The sequence below is a fragment of the Eublepharis macularius genome, chromosome 1 (assembly GCF_028583425.1).
Source record: "Eublepharis macularius isolate TG4126 chromosome 1, MPM_Emac_v1.0, whole genome shotgun sequence".
NCBI classification, from domain to species: Eukaryota; Metazoa; Chordata; class Lepidosauria; order Squamata; family Eublepharidae; genus Eublepharis; species Eublepharis macularius.
The window spans coordinates 251,305,001-251,323,394 of record NC_072790.1 but is presented as its reverse complement, the minus strand read 5'-3'; the positions used below and the strand labels follow the sequence as shown (position 1 = coordinate 251,323,394).

At 48.4% G+C, this 18,394-nt stretch overlaps 1 protein-coding gene across 1 annotated transcript in view; it reads right to left on the bottom strand.

The window, feature by feature from the left end:
• Positions 1-9,033, bottom strand: part of LOC129329976 (methanethiol oxidase-like) — a 35,836-nt gene extending 26,803 nt beyond the window's left edge. The window contains exons 1-3 of the mRNA XM_054979755.1: positions 8,952-9,033; positions 2,412-2,468; positions 476-588 (exon numbers count right to left, since the gene is read on the bottom strand). Of these exons, the coding sequence (XP_054835730.1) occupies positions 476-588; positions 2,412-2,468; positions 8,952-9,006 (225 nt within the window). The 5' untranslated portion in view covers positions 9,007-9,033. The remainder of the gene's footprint in view (positions 1-475; positions 589-2,411; positions 2,469-8,951) is intronic.
• Between the last annotated feature and the right edge of the window lie 9,361 nt (positions 9,034-18,394).

Genomic DNA, 18,394 nt, shown 5'->3' with positions numbered 1-18,394 from the left:
AGCCTGTCTTTGCAGTTCAGATGGAACCCTCTTGCATGACACCAGAATTTGGGATGCTCTCCCCTCCATTAATTTGGCATTGGTTTCAGGATAAGCACAAAGGTCCTTCTTATCACAATGGAAGAATGATATTCTCTACCAGGGAGTTTCGCTTTAGCTTTCATGGCATTGAAAAAGGATTAGCCAACTTCATTGATGCGGACTGGGGCCATCGATGGTTCTGGTAGCTTAACAGAACCTCCATGTGCCTCGTGAGGACTTCCAGATGCTGAGGGCAGCCCACATCAGACCCTTCAGGCCTTGATTGTGGGTTCCTCAGAGACATCTAGGAGGTCCTTGTTGGGCCATAGCTGGTTTTACCCAGTAGGATTAATTCTTACGTTCATTTCTCCCTTGGCTGTCTTAATCCCTGGAACTTAAACTGAGGAATGGCAAATCAAAACATTTCCAATTGATAAAGATTGCTGGTCAGAACCTGGGAGTAACAAGGAGATTGTGGATCCACATCTACTGTGGCCAGGTAGTCAGGTGCTTGGAGGCCGGTGCCGGTTAAGACGCAAGGAACGTAGATGATTCTCTCCCTGGGACCTTGGGAAGCAAAGATGACATTCAGGAGTCAAGAGATGGGACCGTTTAAAAAGGAATTAGAGCTTTCTTTATCCAAGACCTTTGATCCTATTCGTTTGTTGCTTGCAAAAGATTCATTTACTCTAAGACTGTCTCATCTGCCTGATTTTTAAGAAATATTCTGATGATTCGTGAATATACAATGTATTTATTTTGATTTCTTTAAACATTTTTATGCTGTCTCTCTACCCAAATATTGTAGGGCTGTATTATTAACTAGAGAAATGCAAAGCTTTGGGATTTTCAAGGAAAGAAATATATGTTTAGAATATGTTTCCTCGAGTCCATGGCATGAATGCGTGTAGCTTCTAGCAAATCTTGCGGCAACGTGTTAGATGCCAATTCAATTCTTCCTGTGCCAAATCCTCCTTTCCACTAGCCTGCCCAACTGGTTGAACAACACCTAAAACCACAGTATGCTTTTTGTGAAAATGGAGATCTGGATCTTGTCCTTCTTTCGAGGACACCCCCTCCCGCACCTGACATAAAACTGGAAAGATCCTTCGATGGCACAAACACATGTTAAATGCAGGTGCAAAACACTCTTGGAAAAGGAACACTTGGAAAAGACAATTTTTTTAAAAAACTCTTCTCTCTCGAAGTAACCCCCTTCAACCCTCAACTACAGCAGTGAACTCTTAGAATGTAAAGAAAGTTAGGTTTGGCATTTCTTTTACACAAACTCTTCTGCCCTGTCGCCAGTGCAAGAAATTCTGTAAACATAGTCAACGCTTTTGAAAAGTCTCAAGACAGTTCTTGACCAGGGTAATCTTCTTGCAGAAGAGGAAGCCAGATTCCTGGACCTCTTCATTGTTTCATTGTTTAGAACATGGGCCGTTTCCAGACGGCTTACCTGCACCCAGGACGTTGCGCCACGTTTCGGATTGTGCCGGGGGAAACGCGAAATATCGCGTTTTCTCACGCGAGTTTTGCGCGACGTTGCTATCCGAAACGTGGCGCGACATCCTGGATACAGGTAAGCCATCTGGAAACGGCCCTGGTCTGGGCATTTTCTCTGATGGCAAAATTTGGCCCACATATAATGTGATCAATAAAAATGGGGGGAGCAGACATAGTCTCTCCTGGTGGGTTTCCTCTGTTCCAAAACAAGCAACAGGAAATGATCTCCTTGGAATGTTGTGGTCAAGCACGGAGTGGACACCCAACAGAGAATGCCCTTTGTCACTCGCCCTAGGCCCAAACACTTCCCAGACCCTTCTAGATCTTTCTAGGCAGCATTGACCCCATCAGCCAGCCTATAAACTGGGGAAAGAAGATGAGGTTTAATTCTCCTACTTCCCTGTGGTTTCCGTAGTCCAAAAATGAGGCCCATTTGCTCTTGTTAGCACTTTAGAGGAATTAAGAAAATGGGCACCTTTCCTTTGCCGATCTAAATTGGTTGAAACTGCTCTTTCATTAGTGCTGGGAAGATCTGCTGGCGTTTTGGCCCTGACTCACACAGAAGTCTTCCCAGCAAGCTCCAGGATACTTTTCATAAGATGGCAAAGCAGACTTGGCACTTGGTTCCAGAACACTTTGATGTTCGAACCCCAGACAGGTGGTGAATGAAATATCACCTTGGCTTGGCAATCATCCTTCTTCTCCTCGGGGTAAGAAGACAGGCAGTTCCCAGAGGAAATGCTGCTAGAGAAAGGCTTTTCAGTATTCACTCCAGAATGGGTGAATTATGGGAAAGGGGCGCACTCTCTAGAAAGCACCCTTGGGTGGAGGCTCAAGGGAATGTGGTTGGCCTGCAGCTCCGGGGCAGAGTCAAAAGTGCTTACCTTTCATGGCGTCCAGAGGTGTTGCATACCCAGGGCCGGTGCCACATCCACATTGCTCTGTGAAATTTTAAAGGGGGAGAAGATAAAATAAGAGAGAGAGAGAGAGTCATCTTATTTGCAAGAGAGAACAAGAACTGCTGCAGTGGGTGAGACCATCTGGTCCAGCTTTCTGTCTCAGAAACTGCAGTCAGCCCTGGGGCGTGCAAAGAGGGTGCTATGGAATGAGCCGCTCTCCTCCCCACATTTGCTATGTTTTCAAAGGGCAGCATTCCCCATAATAGCAAATGGCTGCTTTGAAGGGTGGACTGTATGGCGTTGTGGTCACTCCCCTCCCCAAAGCCCACCACCCCCAAACTCCACCCTGAGATCTCCATAAATTTCCCCATCCACAGTTGGCAACCCACTCCTCGCCACTGAATGCATCTCCAGATGCCTGAAGGGCCATCAAATGGAAGAGGGCAGAGATTTGATCTTGGCTGATCTGGAGGGTGGGTCTAGATCAAAGGGGCTTCATTTACAGGAGGGTGGTTTTCATCTGAGCATAAGAGGACCTTCTTCATGGTGAGAACGGCTGGACAAAGGATCTGATTCCTTCAGGAGGTGGTGGGCTTTGTCTTGTTGGCGATGTTGAGCGGTCTTCTATAGGGGAACCTCTAGCTTTGGGTTTTCATGCATGGAGCAGGGGGTTGGGCTCGATGGCCTACAAGATCCCTCCCAGCTCTGGAACTTTATGATGTCTGAACACACAAAGCTGCCTTATGCTGAATCAGACCATCGGTACATCAATGTCAGTATTGCCTACTCAGACTGGCAGCCACTCTCCATGGTCTGTGGTAGGCAGAGGACTTTCCCAGCACCCATTACTCGATTGTTTTTCCTGATGGAGATGCCGGGGATTGAACCTGGAGTTCCCACACCCATCAGATGCTCTACTCCTGAGTAGAGATGGGCACAAACAGGGTGAGTGCATTAGAGCTTGAATTTTCTTTGTGTGTGATGGAATGGGGATCTACCCCTTCAGGTTCCAGAGCTACTGCCAGGCTCCGGGGCCATGCTATTATTTATTATTGGTACCTTTCCTGGTGCCTGCTCAGGTCAGGTTTCTCGGAGTGGTGAGGTAGGGATCTTGACCAAGCTTAGATGATGGCTGGAGGAGAGCCTGCTGGCCCCCACAAACATCCAACCACAAACATGTTCGTGAACAGGTCATTGTTGTAAATGATCGTTTGTTCGTATTCGTGGATGGCAACAAATAACAAACATCATGTTCGTTTTTTTCTGTTCATGCCCATCTCTACTCCCAAGCCGCTAAGAAAATAAATATTGCATACATTTCAGCCCCCTCCCATCCATCCCCCAAACCACATTTTCTTTTCCTTTCTATGATTTCAACATTTCTGGAATTTTCCCATCTCTTCATTGCGCATCTTCTTTTAAAAAACAGCAAAAAGGAGAACAGGCTGACTTCTTCCAGGAGACCATTTTATGGCTTGGTGGGGGACTCTTTTGCAGTTACCTCAAGATCAGGCTGAGGCTGCCCCCCCCCACCAAGAGCTGTACAAGGGAATGTTCAGCAGCCCAGCTGGGCAGACCACACTTGTCTGGCGGTACTTACCCATTCATTAATTCACTGCAAAATAGGTTTCGGGATGGGAACACCCATCTGCCCACCTGCATGCCACGTTCCCGGCCACCTTCTGGGTACGTCATGCTAAATACCACCTGCATGCCATGAATGCAAATTGCAAAGATAGACCTTGGCAGGAACCTGGTGGCCTTCTCTGACCTAACCTTATCCTCATCAACGAGTGGCAAAATAATGTTCCCATTAGCATCTGAAGAGATAAGCGTGAGCAATGCTGGGCTGCCTGACTCTCATCAGCCTGGTGTTTCCTCCACATGGTTATTACAAAAGGAAACCAGTTGGGCCAGGTCCTTCCGCCTCTTTCAGATTACCTAGAAACTTGTGTTGAAAGATACCGAGGATTCAATATCGGGAGAAAATGAGCCCATGACCAGACTTCCTTAAGGAGGCGTCTTTAAGCCATTGATTACCGGAAACCGAGAGTGACTCACCAGGCAGCATACGATCATCCCTTAATTGTGGGCACCGCCCCCCATACCAAGAGAGGATATTATGATAGATAAGGTATTGGTCTGACCTAATATCAAGCACGGAAGCGTTGTTAATTGTCCTGGCAGGAATGCTCAGCTGTATAGAGGAATGACCCTGATATAATGTGTACATGGCACGAGAGGGGGTGATATTTGCAACCGGGTCAGGAAGGGCATGGCCTCCGTGCCTTCCTCATCGTCTCTGCAATACTTCTTCATTGCCAAGAAGTCTTACACTTACAGGGCTGCCAACTTCAGCTTGAGAATTTCCTGGAGATCTGAGGGGGTGTCTGAGGAGGAATTTCCAGACTCCAGTTTCTTCTAGACTCTGGCGTACAATGGATTCTGCCCTCGAAAGTGGCCATTTTTTTTCCAGGGGAACTGATCTCTGTACTCTGGAGATTGAATGTAATTTTGGGAAAACTCCAGGCCCCTACTGGAAGTTGGCAACCCTGCATACTTAGTAGATTGCTAGTAATGGAACCCAGTTGGTCCCAGCCAGTCTTTTTGCCTAAACTTGCCCCATTCCTATCCATACTTCAACCCCCCTCCAACACAGCTTTTGTCGACACAGCTTCCAGAATCCTTTCTTGCGGTTAAAGGGAAGCCCCCAGAAAAGCTGGTTGGATCCAACGTGATATGCTTATGCTTTATACTCCACTTTTCTCCCCAACAGGTACCCAAAGCGGCATACAACATTCTCCCCTTCTCCATTTTATCCTCACAACAACCCTGTGAGGTAGGTTAGACTGGGAGTGTGTGACTGGGCCAAGGTCACCCACTGGTTTACCCAGGACTGTCAGATACTAAACTGACAGTCAAACCACTATACCACGCTGGTTCTTTTTAGTGGGATTGAAGCCAGTCTGCAAACATATCTGCTTAGTTTCCAAACCAGCGATTGGCAATATGCTGCCTAGCAATGATTCTTCTAGGCCGCACCTGCATTTTATTGGATTTTGCAAGACTGGAGCTGCAGGTGATTGTGCACATTTGAATTCTGAGGAAGCGTGCAAGGCCAGAACTGAAAGGTTGGCGTTACCAGTAGGCAGGCGTAAGCCATGCATTTTCATGGGGGATGATTCACTTTGGCACAAACAGGTCTGTTTGTTGGGTAGACTGTGGCTCAGGGTTAGAACATCTGCTTGGCGTGCAGAAGGCCCCAGGTTTGACCCCCAGGTATCTCCTGTTAAAAGGACCAGGCAGCAGGTGATACGAAGGCCTCTGCCTGAGACCCTGGAGAGCAGCTGCCAGGCTCAGTAGACAACACTGACCTTGATGGACGGATGGTCTGATTCCTTATGAGGCACCTTCCTGTATTCATGTGTGTTCAACCTCAAACACTGCCCCACTGGCAATTCAGAATGGTAGATATTTCCCTCCCTAGATTCTGCATTTATGTTCTGATACCTTGAGTTCAAAACACACTATTTGTTCTTTCAATTGTAGTATAAAAAGAACCGCTTTATAACAGAACAGGACCAGGGTCAGTTCTTCAAACCTCTGCATTGTTCTTCTTCGAATGAAAGTGTGCTTCCAAGCTCTGTGTGTTTGTGAGTATTATGAAACACACAGATATGATTTGCCGGGTGACAGTTTTACTATCCCATAGGAATTTCGATAGGGTAGTGGATACGTGGGTATCAGTTTTTCACAGCAAGCTGGTTGAGCACTAGGAAGCCTGTTGTTAACTTGTAATTCAGCACTTACGTATTCAAGGGCCATCAATGCAATAATAAATTTGTCAGTCTTTGAGGTGTGATAAAACTCTTTTTTTGCTTATGAGGTAAGAGAGCAATTATAAGACCCGTTCAGAAGCCATGGGGCTATGATTCCTTGTAAGGAATCTTAAACGGGAGAGAAAATCCAATTCCCAGAGATAGTAGATTGTTTCCCACAAAGTCAAGTTGCTCTCTTCTGGACCTAACCAGGGGTGAGTGTGTATGTATGTGTGTGTGTGTGTGTGTGAGAGAGAACTGTATCTTTTTGGGGGGGGTGACAAAACATCTTCAACTGGCTCTGCTACACGGTGCATCTCAAGACTGCCAACTCCCCCCCCCCCCCATTTCCTTCTTCCTCTAATTCCAGCAAATTCTTAATTCCTAGGGGGGAAAAACCTGTGGAGGGTCAAGTGTCTTCTATGAAAATAGCAAGTTTTCAGTCCAGTGGTATCTTAGAGACCAACAAGATTTTCAGAGTGAAAGCTTTTGAGAGTCAGAGCTCCCTTTGTTAAAAGTTTACATCCTGAAAAACTTGTTGGCCTCTCAGGTGCCACTGAACTCAAAATCCTGCCATTCTACAAGAGACCAACACGACTTCCCATCTAAAACTATTCTCTGATAATGTTACTTTGCAATCCAAGAGACCTTCCCCCAAATCCCTGGTGGCCGAGGACTCTCTGTAGTTATTCAGTGGAAAGAGGAAAGCCATCTGCACCTGCTCAGAGGCCCTTACATCTATTCTTACACACATCCACAGGTTCAGCCCTGACATTGGAAAGAGATACTGGGGCTGAGCTGTAGCGAGCCCAAGCAGAAATTATGCCAGCCAGAGGGTACTCTGTCTGCAATCTGAATACCTTCCTGGAAGTAAGACGAACAGAATAAAATGGGACATACTTCTGCCGAGGGTTACTTCCTGTGGGACTCAGCAGCACTGAGGGTCTGAAACACAGTTTGGTGTAGTGGTTAAGAGCAGCAGGACTCTAATCTGGAGAGCCGGGTTTGATTCCCCACTCCTCCTCTTGAAGCCAGCTGGGTGACCTTGGGTCAGTCACAGCTCTCTCAGAGCTCTCTCAGCCCCACCCACCTCACAGGGTGATTATTGTTGTGGGGATAATAATAACACACTTTGTAAACTGCTCTGAGTGAGCATTAAGTTGTCCTGAAGGGTGGTATATAAATTGAATGTTATTATTATTGTTGTCGCTGCTGCTGCTGTTATTATTGGACCCTCGCCATCATGGGAGATATATTTTGCAGAAACATTCTGCCATTACAGCAATGAATAGAGCCTCCTTGTCCAGAAGCAGTATACCTGCAAGTGCTGGGTGCAGTGCACAAATCACTATCACTTCCCGGTCCTGCTTATGAGCATCCAGTGGGTCACTTTTAGGGACCGTGTTGGTTATGATGGATCTGATATAGTGAGGCAATCTGTATTGTTGAGGGCCCTGGCTTACGGGTAGTGCATCAGCTTTACTCAAAGGAGGTCCCGGCATCTCTAGTTAAAGGCAACAATGGTTCAAGGCATTTTGTCACCCCGAGCAAGGGGCCTCTGTCACCTACTGGGCCTATGGAGTCGCCAGTTGGGTCCCAGCTTGTAAGGCCTATGGGCCACAAGTGCTTGGCTTGAACCAGGCTGATGGCGGAGGGGGGCCAGGAGATGATGCCGGACACCAACCGTCCCTCTGAAGGTTTGAGAGAGCTGAGCCCCTTCTGCATTGTGCTGTCCCAAGCAGTCCCTGGGCATCTTGGCCAGAAAACCATCCCCGGTCAAGACCTTAATTTGAGATAGGGTCTAAGGTGGCTTCATAATGGCTCTTTCTTCAGGACTTTATTTAGATTTCATCCAAGAAACCTCCAACTAGAGATATCAAGGGTGGGTGTTGAGGGAAAACATTCTCGGCAAGGTATAAAAACTCACTCTTGGATATCTTCAATGAGTGGGTGAGCAGTTATTTTAAGGACATTTGGCTATGTTTATATTCTTTTTTTATACATTCATCATAACCATGGTGATTTTATCAGCACAAGCCGACCAGGTGGATCCTTCTTTAAGCCTCCTTGGAATCTAGAGCCACTGAATTCTTTCTAACTAAAATAAATGGTCAGAGTGAGATACTAGGTTTTGCTTCTGAGGAATAACTACCTGTGGTCTTAACCTCATGCAGGTGGGGTTGGCTGTTCATCCTTTCTAACGGGCATTCCTCTGGATTGACGCATGAGTGCTGCCACCAACAGCCCCACAACAGCAGCACAACATGTGCTGCTTTCCCTCCTGTAACCCCATCTCCATCACCGAACTGAAAAACTCCAGTTTGCAGAATAGGAAATTGTCTCAGCCTTTGCTGTTTCCGTTGTCAATCATTTAAATGTTCCATTCTGTTTACGACATAAACACCTTTCAAGGCACTTCAAGAGCCTGGAGTGAGCAGCCCAGAGGCCTTCTCTTCCTGTCTGTCTGTAAAAACGGCACTCATCAGCTCCCTGCCTGATCACAATCAGGACAACGCTCCTGCAGTGTCAAACACTGTTATGTATTATTTATTTACTCCATTTATACCTCTTCTGATCAAAGGACCGTCAATGCCAACGATAGCCAGGCAGAGCTTCTGAGAAGCTGTCCAGCATACTGTAAAGATTTGGGTCACCCTCCGTTGCTGGTCCACCCCCCCTCCCACCCATAAGATGTACCCTTTCTTACCTTTCCTTGATATCTCCTGACCGGATCCCTTCACTAACTCCCGATATATAGACATCTCTGCAGTCTGGGCTTGTATGTCTGGCAGGAGAAGGATGGTGTTTGTAATCTGTATACCCAAAGAGATCTTATATACATAATGATGTGGGCGGGAGAGAGAGAGAAGGTGTGGTCTCTATTTGGAAAAAAAATCCTCAGACTCTGAAGGAAAGAGCTGACACCAAAAATCGTGGATGGATAATCTTTTTTCCTACCCTCCATCCACCCCCAGTGAACAGAGGTTGGTGCTCACACACCCTCTTGAGATAGACAATTTGAGACAAGCCCTTTTTGAGAAGATAAAAACAAGATTTGGATTCAGGTCAGTCAAGTTTTTCCCTCTTTATGCACCAAGAAATGGTGCTACAGTACGGAAGAGAAATGGTTGGTACCAATTTGTATTTTCAAAGGATGCGGCACAGGCCAGACTGCGTCACACAAACCATCACAGTTTCTCAGAGCAACAGACCTCGGCCTGAGAACCTGGGGAGCAGCTGCCAGCCTGAGTAGACAGTGCTGACCTTGATGGACCAAGGGGCTGATTCAGTTTAAGGCAGCTTCGCGTTTGGGTGAGGGGCTGTGGCCAAGTGGAAGAGCCTCTGCTTTGCATGCAGAAGTGCCCAAGCACAGGTACCACTTCCAGTAAAGGGATCAAGGGACAGGGGATGTGAAAGAGCTCGGCCTGAGACCTTGGAGAATGGCTGCCAGCCTGGGTGGGCAATACTGACCTTGATAAACCAAGGGGCTGATTCAGTAGAAGGCAGTTTAATGAGTTCATATGTTCAGTATTGCTGAGTTGGATCCTATAAGCCGTGAGCACAGCTCTTCTCGTGGAATGGAACTTCACTGATTCTCACCACCCGCTGTAGCTCCCTGCGTAGGTAAAAGGTAAAGGTAGTCCCCTGCGCAAGCACCGAGTCATTACTGACACATGGGGCGGGGGGTCACATCACGAGTTTTCTTGGCAGACTTTTTGCCATTGCATTCCCCAGTCATCTACACTTTACCCCTAGGAAACTGGGTACTCATTTTACCGACCTCAGAAGGATGGAAGGATGGGTCAATCTTGAGCCGGCTACTTGAACCTGGCTTCCGCCAGGATCGAACTCAGGTCATGAGCAGAGCTTGGGCTGCAGTACTACAGCTTACCACTCTGCGCCACGGAGCTCCTGGCTCCCTGCATATCCTCCCCAAAAAGCACTGCCTGTGGAGTTCAGGCGACCCCATCCCAGACTAGGTCTGAGTGCAGTGTGGAAGGCTGCAGTGGGAGAGGGCATCAGCAACTATCATTCACTCTCTGTTGGCAGAAGTTCCTTTCTGCCGGCAGAAACAGACTACATAGGCTAAAAGCCACCATGATTATAATACTTGCTAAGAACCATCGCTGTATATAATGCTTAAAAGAATAATTTTAAGGTCTGTGGAGCTGAGAACTTTGTACCTAGGCTGTGTCAAGCTAAGTACAACACGTATATAGCTAGCTTCCCGACACTCCAATTTACAATACCCCTCCCACCCTCAGCCTGGATTATTAGTATTTCTTCTTTTCCCCACTCCTCGTATGTGATGAAGGGAGCTCTGACTTTTGAAAGCTCATACTCGGAAAATCTAGTTGGTCTTGCTTTTCTACTGCAGACCAACATGGTTACCCACCTCAAACAGTTTCGACAGTGGGGAGTCAGTGAGAGTAGGATTAATAAAGGATGGCTTGACTCTTCATTTTGGCAGGGGAGAGGACGGGAGGGGTTACCCCAAAGGCTTCCCATGGGTTTGGAAGAAAGAGTCAGGAAAACGACATGCCATTGCTAGTTTTTCATCAAGGATTTGTTGCCCAAGGAAAAATGACAAGGTTTCTCTTGGGGGACCGCTTTTTTTTCCCATGAAGTCTTTCCTGTTCTTCAAGAACACAGGCAATTCCTTGTATCTTCCTTGGAGGCTTGTTGATATGATTACTTTTGGGGGGGGGAGTGTAATATGGTAGCCTAGATTCCTGACAGCACCAGGTTACTCTTCCCAGAAATGGAGCAAAGGCAGAAGAGGTTTCCACGCCTCCTCCTTCATGCAGAAGTTTCCGCCCACTTTGGGGCTGACTTGTTAAAAACTAGGGCTGTGGGCCAGAGAGCGATTGGGAAAGGTGTTGGTTAGGAGAACAGAGTTAGGCAGTTATCAAAGTGTGGAATCGTGCGGGGTAAAGAAACTCCTCGGGTAAAAAGATAAAAGATTTATTCAGGAAGATTCCAATTTATATCGTTCTTGTAGTAGAAAGGAGAGAGAAGCCTAATCTAAAGGCTACTTTTTCCTGGCAAAATGGCCTGAGAAGCCGGCAGCACATACGTGGAGGTATGGGGTGATGGCTCCGTAGGAGAGAGAGACCTGGGGATGCATCAGCTGCTCTGTGGAAAACCACGCAGAGATGACTGAGGGACACAGGGAGAGAGAGTGGCTCCCAGCTTAGACAAAGAGAGGCATCCTATTTATTAGGAAAATAATTCATAGACACAATTTATTTATTTATTTACTAGCAACAAAAGCCTCTTGTGGGAGAAAATACAATGGGCTCTAGAAAAGGGTGGGGGGGCAGGCGGGCATTCCCTCCTCCTCCGTCACTGGTCCCGGCTGGATGAAGGGGGGGGGGAGGCATGGCCACCTCCTCTGTGCCTGATCCCAGCCAAGTGAAGGGGGGTGCAGGCATTGCCTCCTGCGCCGTACCTGATCCTGGCTGGGTGAAGTGAGGGTGGGCATATTCACCTGCTCTTGATCCCAGCCAAGTGAAGGGGGGTGCAGGCATTGCCTCCTGCTTTGTGCCCGATTTTGGCCGGGTGAAGTGGGGGGGGGCATTGCTGCTTGCTCCACACCTGATTCCAGCAGGTTGAATGGGAGGTGGGAATTGGCACCTGCTCCGTGCCTGATCCTGGCCAAGTGAAGGGGGGCAGGCATTGCCCCATGCTCCACTCCTGATTTTGGCCAGGAGCAGGCATTGCCACAGGTGCTGAGTGAATGGGCATTGCTACCTGCTTCACTCCTGATCCCAGTGGGGTGATGGTGGGGGGTAGGCATTGCTACCTACTCCACTCCTGATCGCACCTAGGTGAAGGCAGAGGGTGGGTATTGCCACCTGCTCCGCTCCTGATCCCAGCCAGGACTTCCCGCCATGGTGTGCTCTCTGGAGGTCCAGCTGCCTCATCTGGGCTTCCCTCCACAGCATCGCCATCTGGAGGTGCACCAGGGTAGGAAGTGAGTTGTCTTGAATACGCTTAGCCTTTTATATAGTAAGATTTGCATTATATAGAGTCGCCTTTCTCACTGAGACTCTAGATGGATTACACAGTGTTAAGTCAACATAGTCAAACAGCAGGAACGTTCAATAAACGAATGAAAAAGTTCAATTATTATCCGGACTAGGCGAAGCATCAGTATTACTCCCATTCAGGGTTCCCGCGAACGTGAGTTCCTGCACTACGGCGCAGGAATTGTTACAACTCAGCGCAGAGCTGAGAAGCCCCAGCGCACGGAAGGCGCTGGAGGAGGAGCCTTGGCTCTGTGGGAAGAGCTGCGGCAGGCGAGGGAAAGGTGTAGCCTTTCCCTCGCTGGGCTCTGGAGGAGGCACCGCAGCCGCCGCCAGCACGGCCTTTCCCCAGCCCCTCGCCAGGCTCGGGGGAACGAGCCACGGCAGGCGCCCACATGGCCTTTCCCCCCTCGCCAGGCTCAGGGGAAAGAGCCGTGGCAGGCGCCCGCACGGCCTTTCCCTGGCCCCTTGCTGGGCTCTGGAAGAGGAGCCAAGGCAGGCGCCCGCGCAGCCTTTCCCAGGCCCCTCGTTGGGCTCTGGAGAAGATGCTGCGGCAGCCGCCCACACAGCCTTTCCCTGGCCCCTCGGAGGAAAGAGCTGTGGCAGGCATCCGTGCAGCCTTACCCAGGCCCGTTGCCGGGTGTGGAAGGCCTTTCGCCAGCCCGCCAAGCATCCTCTCTGGCCCAGTGCTGTAGGAAAAGGTGGCGGCAGCAGCGGCAGGCACCCATGCTATTTCTCACCAACCCACCGAGCAGCCTCTCTGGCCCAGCGCGGGTGCTGGAGGAGGAGGAGGAGATGGCGGTGGTGTTTCACACTCCTAGGGTTGCCAGCTCCAGGTAGGGAAATACTCTTTTTGTGTGTGTGTAAATTCATGACTAAGGAAATCTATTTTACATGCACACAAAAAATTGACTTCCCAGTCACGAAGACTTGCATGGAAAGGAAAATTCATGACAGAGCTAGGGTCTGAATCTGGAAATTTTACACGGGCTGGTAAGACAGGCTGTCCTCTCGTTAAATTACTCCCTGGGGAGTGGGGAGCTGCGGCCTCAGTTTTACCAGTATTTTTGTACATCAACGGCATTCTGCTTATATCTTTAGGGGAGAATAGATCATTGCAATACAGTGTAATAAAACAGAATGGCAAGCAAGGAGAAGGCAGGACTTCAGTGCTGACTTTATGCTTTATGTCTTGATTTCATTTCAAAGATTCCATGACCATTACTCACAAAGAGAAAAGGAAAGAGTTTTAAAGCCATGAAGCCTCTAGGGTGACTAAAGGCCAGTTCTAGGCTATTCCAATGAACAGCTCTCAGCTGGAAGCTAAATAGGTGCTCCCCCTGCAACTTCAGCCAGCTTCCTTCTTCTTTCTGCAGACCTGGCCACAGAAGAGACAGGAAATGCCAATCGACAGCGCAGAGGTAGAGGGAGGGGTGACTGCACATCACATTCTGTTTAGGATTTGCTTGTGGGCAAAGAGGAACCCTTAATGAAGCTCATCTGCCTGATGTTGCCCAAAATGCAAAGAAAACTCTGGCAATACACTGATGCCTGTGGAAAGAAATGGTGCCTGAGCCATTTGCAGGCATGCTTCACAACACCTTTTTATATAAAACATAGAAGGGAATAGCCAGAGAGTGAGTGCATGGCGGGGCTGGATGATGCACAATTCTTCTTCTCTGTAGATCCAGAGGAGTTAGCCATGTTAGTCTGTAGTTGCAAAATAGTAAAGAGTCCAGTAGCATCTTTAAGACTAACCAACTTTATTGAGGCATAAGCTTTTGAGAACCACATGCCTAAGTGGGTGTCATCAACATATTGATGGCACCCAATACCAATGCCTCAGACAACCTAAATCAAAAGTCTTTTAATCAAATGGATTCTGGTTTTCGAAAAGGCACGCTCACAACTTGCAAGTTGCTGCTCACAAATTGGATTTCTGGCTCACAACACTGCACTGCTTAGAGGGAACATTGCTCCCATTCTGCAATCACTCCGTTGCATTCCCATCAGTTACTGGACTCCATTCAAGGCTTTGGCTATCACACGCAAAGCCTTTCATGACCTTGGTGGTGGTGGTGGTGGTGGTGGAAAGTGCTGTCAAGTCATAGCTGACATGGCACCCCCTGCTGGGGTTTGCAAGGCAAGAGACTAGTAGAGGTGGTTTGCCATTGCTGCCTTCTGCAACCCTGGTCTTTCTTGGAGGTCTGCAAGATTGGGCTTGCCTGGGCTATCCACATAACAACAACAACATTTGATTTATATACCGCCCTTCAGGACAACTTAGTGCCAACTCAGAGCGGTTTACAAAGTATGTCATTATTATCCCCACAACAAAACACCCTGTGAGGTGGGTGGGGCTGAGAGAGCTCTGAGAGAGCTGTGACTAGCCCAAGGTCACCCAGCTGGCTTCAAGTGGAGGAGTGGGGAATCAAACCCGGCTCTCCAGATTAGAGTCCCTCGCTCTTAACCACTACACCAACTGGCTTCATGGCCTTGGTCCCTTATATAGACAGGGCCACCTCTCTCCCTATGTCCCACCATGTAGTCCTTTGAACAGCCATATTACACACTGTTTTTGAAAGATCTTTATTCTTTGAATAATACTAACAATTGTGCTTATATACCCCTCTTCTAGACAGATCAGTGCTCTACTCAGAGCGGTGAACAAAGTCGGTATTACTCTTATCCCTGCAGAGCTCATAACAGTAGTGGGAGTCAGATCAGCAGAGTGCTGATTCACAACTCAACCACTTAACTATGGTACAGCAGCTCCCACCTTTCCATTATAAGTGGAAATTTCAGAATCGCCTGGTGTACCTTCTTAACCAAGATGCCTTTTGTGCCTTACATATCTAGGAGACTAAAAGGGTTAATGGTGCCCCACAGCTCTAGATCCCAGAAGTGGTCCGCATCTCTCTCCCTCCTCCCTGTTTCTTCTTCCCATGGAGACAAACTACAAAGTGGCAAACGTAGCGTTGTTAAGAGAACGTCCCTTAATTCCTCTTTTCCAAGCTCCTCTCTGAAATCCAACCATCTGTTCCTTTTCCTCTTTGTAGGACTTTGCAGTCAGTTTCTCATCAACGCAGTTTTGATCAAAGAGAAGTTTGAATAGAGGTGGGGCAGGAAGAGAGGGTCAGCACAATTTCAGAATTTCACTCTGTAGATGCTCAGAGGCAGGGAATATCTTCCCAGACCTTCCTATCAGGGCTACCAGCTGGCGGCTGGCAACCCGCAAAAGACTGGGAGGCAGGGATATGGGGAATTGCTGTCACAATTGAAGGTGTGATGTTATTTCTGGGCCAAACCCAGAAGTGATGCCACACTACTGTAGGATCCTAGAGTATTGTTACATCACTTCTGGGTTTGATCCAGCAATGACACCACACCACTGATGCAACGGTGATTTGTGCGTGTGTGTGTGTGTGTTTAATCTTTTAAGTCAGGGGCTTTTGGCCGGAGGTATCCCACTACCCGATGAGCCTATTTCCCTCTCCTGTGAGAGCATGACCCTGTAGTGTGAAATATAAAAACTGCAAGGGCTGAAAATGATAAAAAAGTGCCTTGATTTCTCTACAAAGAGGAATGAAAGAGAAATCCCTCGAGAGAAGAGAGAAAAAGAAGATAACAAGAATCGATGGCTAGATCTAAAAAAGTGAAATCCAGAGAAAGGAATTCCCCTCTGCATCACAACACTAGGTGAACGGCATTGCAGCATTTAAAGTTTTGCTACCACCTACTGGCAAAAGGGCTCACTAGTTGTGTGGTTAATGCCAGTGACAGCGAGATGCTTGAATCTACCACATATGGGCAGGGAAATGCCTGTGCATGATGGGCCAGCGGGAATGTGTCAGCCCTGCACATGAAACTGGCTGTGAGTCTCAGTGAAAAAAGTGAACAAAAGAAATAAACAAACCTGGAGGTTGACAACCCTGTCGTTTGAGTCTCTGTCCTCTGAGCTGGTTCACTTTGGTGAACCCTGCCCATATTTTGAAAAGGGTGTAATCTGCGAGGAAGGTCCCCTTCCTAAGCTGCAATGAAATCAACGAGCAGGATTACCAACCTCCAGGTGAGGCCTGGAGTTCTCCTGGAATTACAGCTGATCTCCAGGCAACAGAGGTCAGTTCCCCTGGAGAAAATGGGACCTTCAGAGTGTGGAGTCACATGGCATCACATCCCTGCTGAGCTCCTTGCTTTCCCCCAGCTCTGCTCCCCCCACACTCCACCCCCAAATCTCCAAGAATTTCCTAGCCCAGAGCTGGCAACCCTAGCTACACAACTGTCCTATAAGGTTGCCCCCCAGATTGTTGTTCCTTGTATGTGGAGAAGCCTAGGTTTCAACACCTGAATCTTAAAAGTTTGATCAAGATGTTTGACAAGTGCCATGTTGTGTATAGCCCGCACTCCTCCCTCCATAGATGTGGTGCTTCCTCTTATCTCCCTTACTGCAGCTAGGAAACTTGTGAACCCCTCCCCCCCAATTCACACACACCTGTGTGGCAGTGATTCCTCCCCTAATAAGTCATATGGCTTTCTCAATGAGCGCAGGGGAAGCTGTTGTGGAATGGCTGGGTGCAGCATGCAGTGACCAGGCCATTGGGTCCCAAACCGTGATCTTAGCCCTCGAGAGTTACAAGTAGAACTGCCCTTCTTTTCACCTGCACAGCTACTGGCAGCTAAAGGACAGCCTCTGTCTAGGTCGTCCATGTTTCTTTGAGCAGAACGAATGTCCTTTAAACAACTGAAACAGGCAGAAATGTAGCAGGTGGATCGTCAACTGCAGGCTGAATTCTGCAACTAACACACAGTTCACAGAATCCTGAGAGCCCTGGACATAGGAGATGATCTCTGAAGGGCCCCAGGCTACTGTGGCTTCCCCTTTGCTAACCATTTGGCGGCTGTGAGCACTGGACTGTTCTGGGGAAAGGGGCACTCTCCTTTTTTAGGAGCCCTACGGCACCGGCTTGGGAGAGTAAGGCCGGGCTTTATTTCATCCCACACATGTTCCTGCATGCCGGAAAGGACCACCTCTTGCCGGGAATCAGCTCCGGAGTTTCAGCCACTGTCTGGAAGCAGGAGGCCATTCTCCCAGGAAACGCCAGGTGGCGCTCTTTTCACGTCTCTGGGACTTGTCTTGTGGGCCTCGGAGAGCCCTGAGCCAAGGAAATTCCCAGCTCTTTTTTACCAAGTTGTGCAACTCCCCCTTCCAGAAGCACCAGATTGGGGCAATGCAGAAATGTAGGAGGTGTAGCCCACATGTAAGACAGTCTAACCTACCAGCCACTGCTATCTGCAGGTTTACAAAAAAAGAAATGTTTTTGAAAATCAAGTACTTTAAAAAAAAAAGGTATAGTAACATTTGTACATGCACAGATGTTGACAAAAGGCAGCATTTGGATGGCATTTTGGGTTGGCTTCAGCTGTCACCAAGGGAGGAGGCGAGCTGGTGTAGGCAGTGGGGTGGGGGGAAAGAAGCTGAGGGAGGTGACCTAGAGGGGCAAAGGTAAAGCAGAGGGGAAGCTGGAATCGGTGGTGATGGGAGAAAGGAGGGAATGGGTTGTCCCCTCACAGGTTCCCTTTTGCCAGCCACTATTAGTCATAATGAAATAGAACCTCCTCATTCAGGGGCAGTGTACCTATACTAGTTGCTGGGTGGTCACAGCGGGGGATGCCTACAGACTTCCTGCCCTGCTTGTGGTCGTATTAGAAGTATCTGACTGGCCAGCCTGGGAAATGGGAAGCAGCCGTCGGATCCAACAGGGCTCTTCGTGGAGGGCTCCTGAACTTCCAGTATCCAGAAATGTAGCAAGTGAAGCTTTGCCGAACTAGATATTGAGAATTGGGAGAACATCACTCCATAAAGTGGACTTGCTGGGAGGCAGCCGCACGGGAGGGCCTTAGCTTTTCTGCCCTGCTGTTGGCCCTAAAGGGCAACTGATAGGCAATTTTGCGAAACAGGATGCCGGACTAGGTGGACCACTCGTCTGACCTGGCAAGGCTCTTCTGATGTTCTTGTGCCAAGACTGACTCTTGATGGAGGTTTAAAGGGTAACATCCTTTGCGGTTCTCCATTGTCAGAGTTGCCCGGACTGGGCAAGTTTCCCTGTCTGTCAAGCAGGCA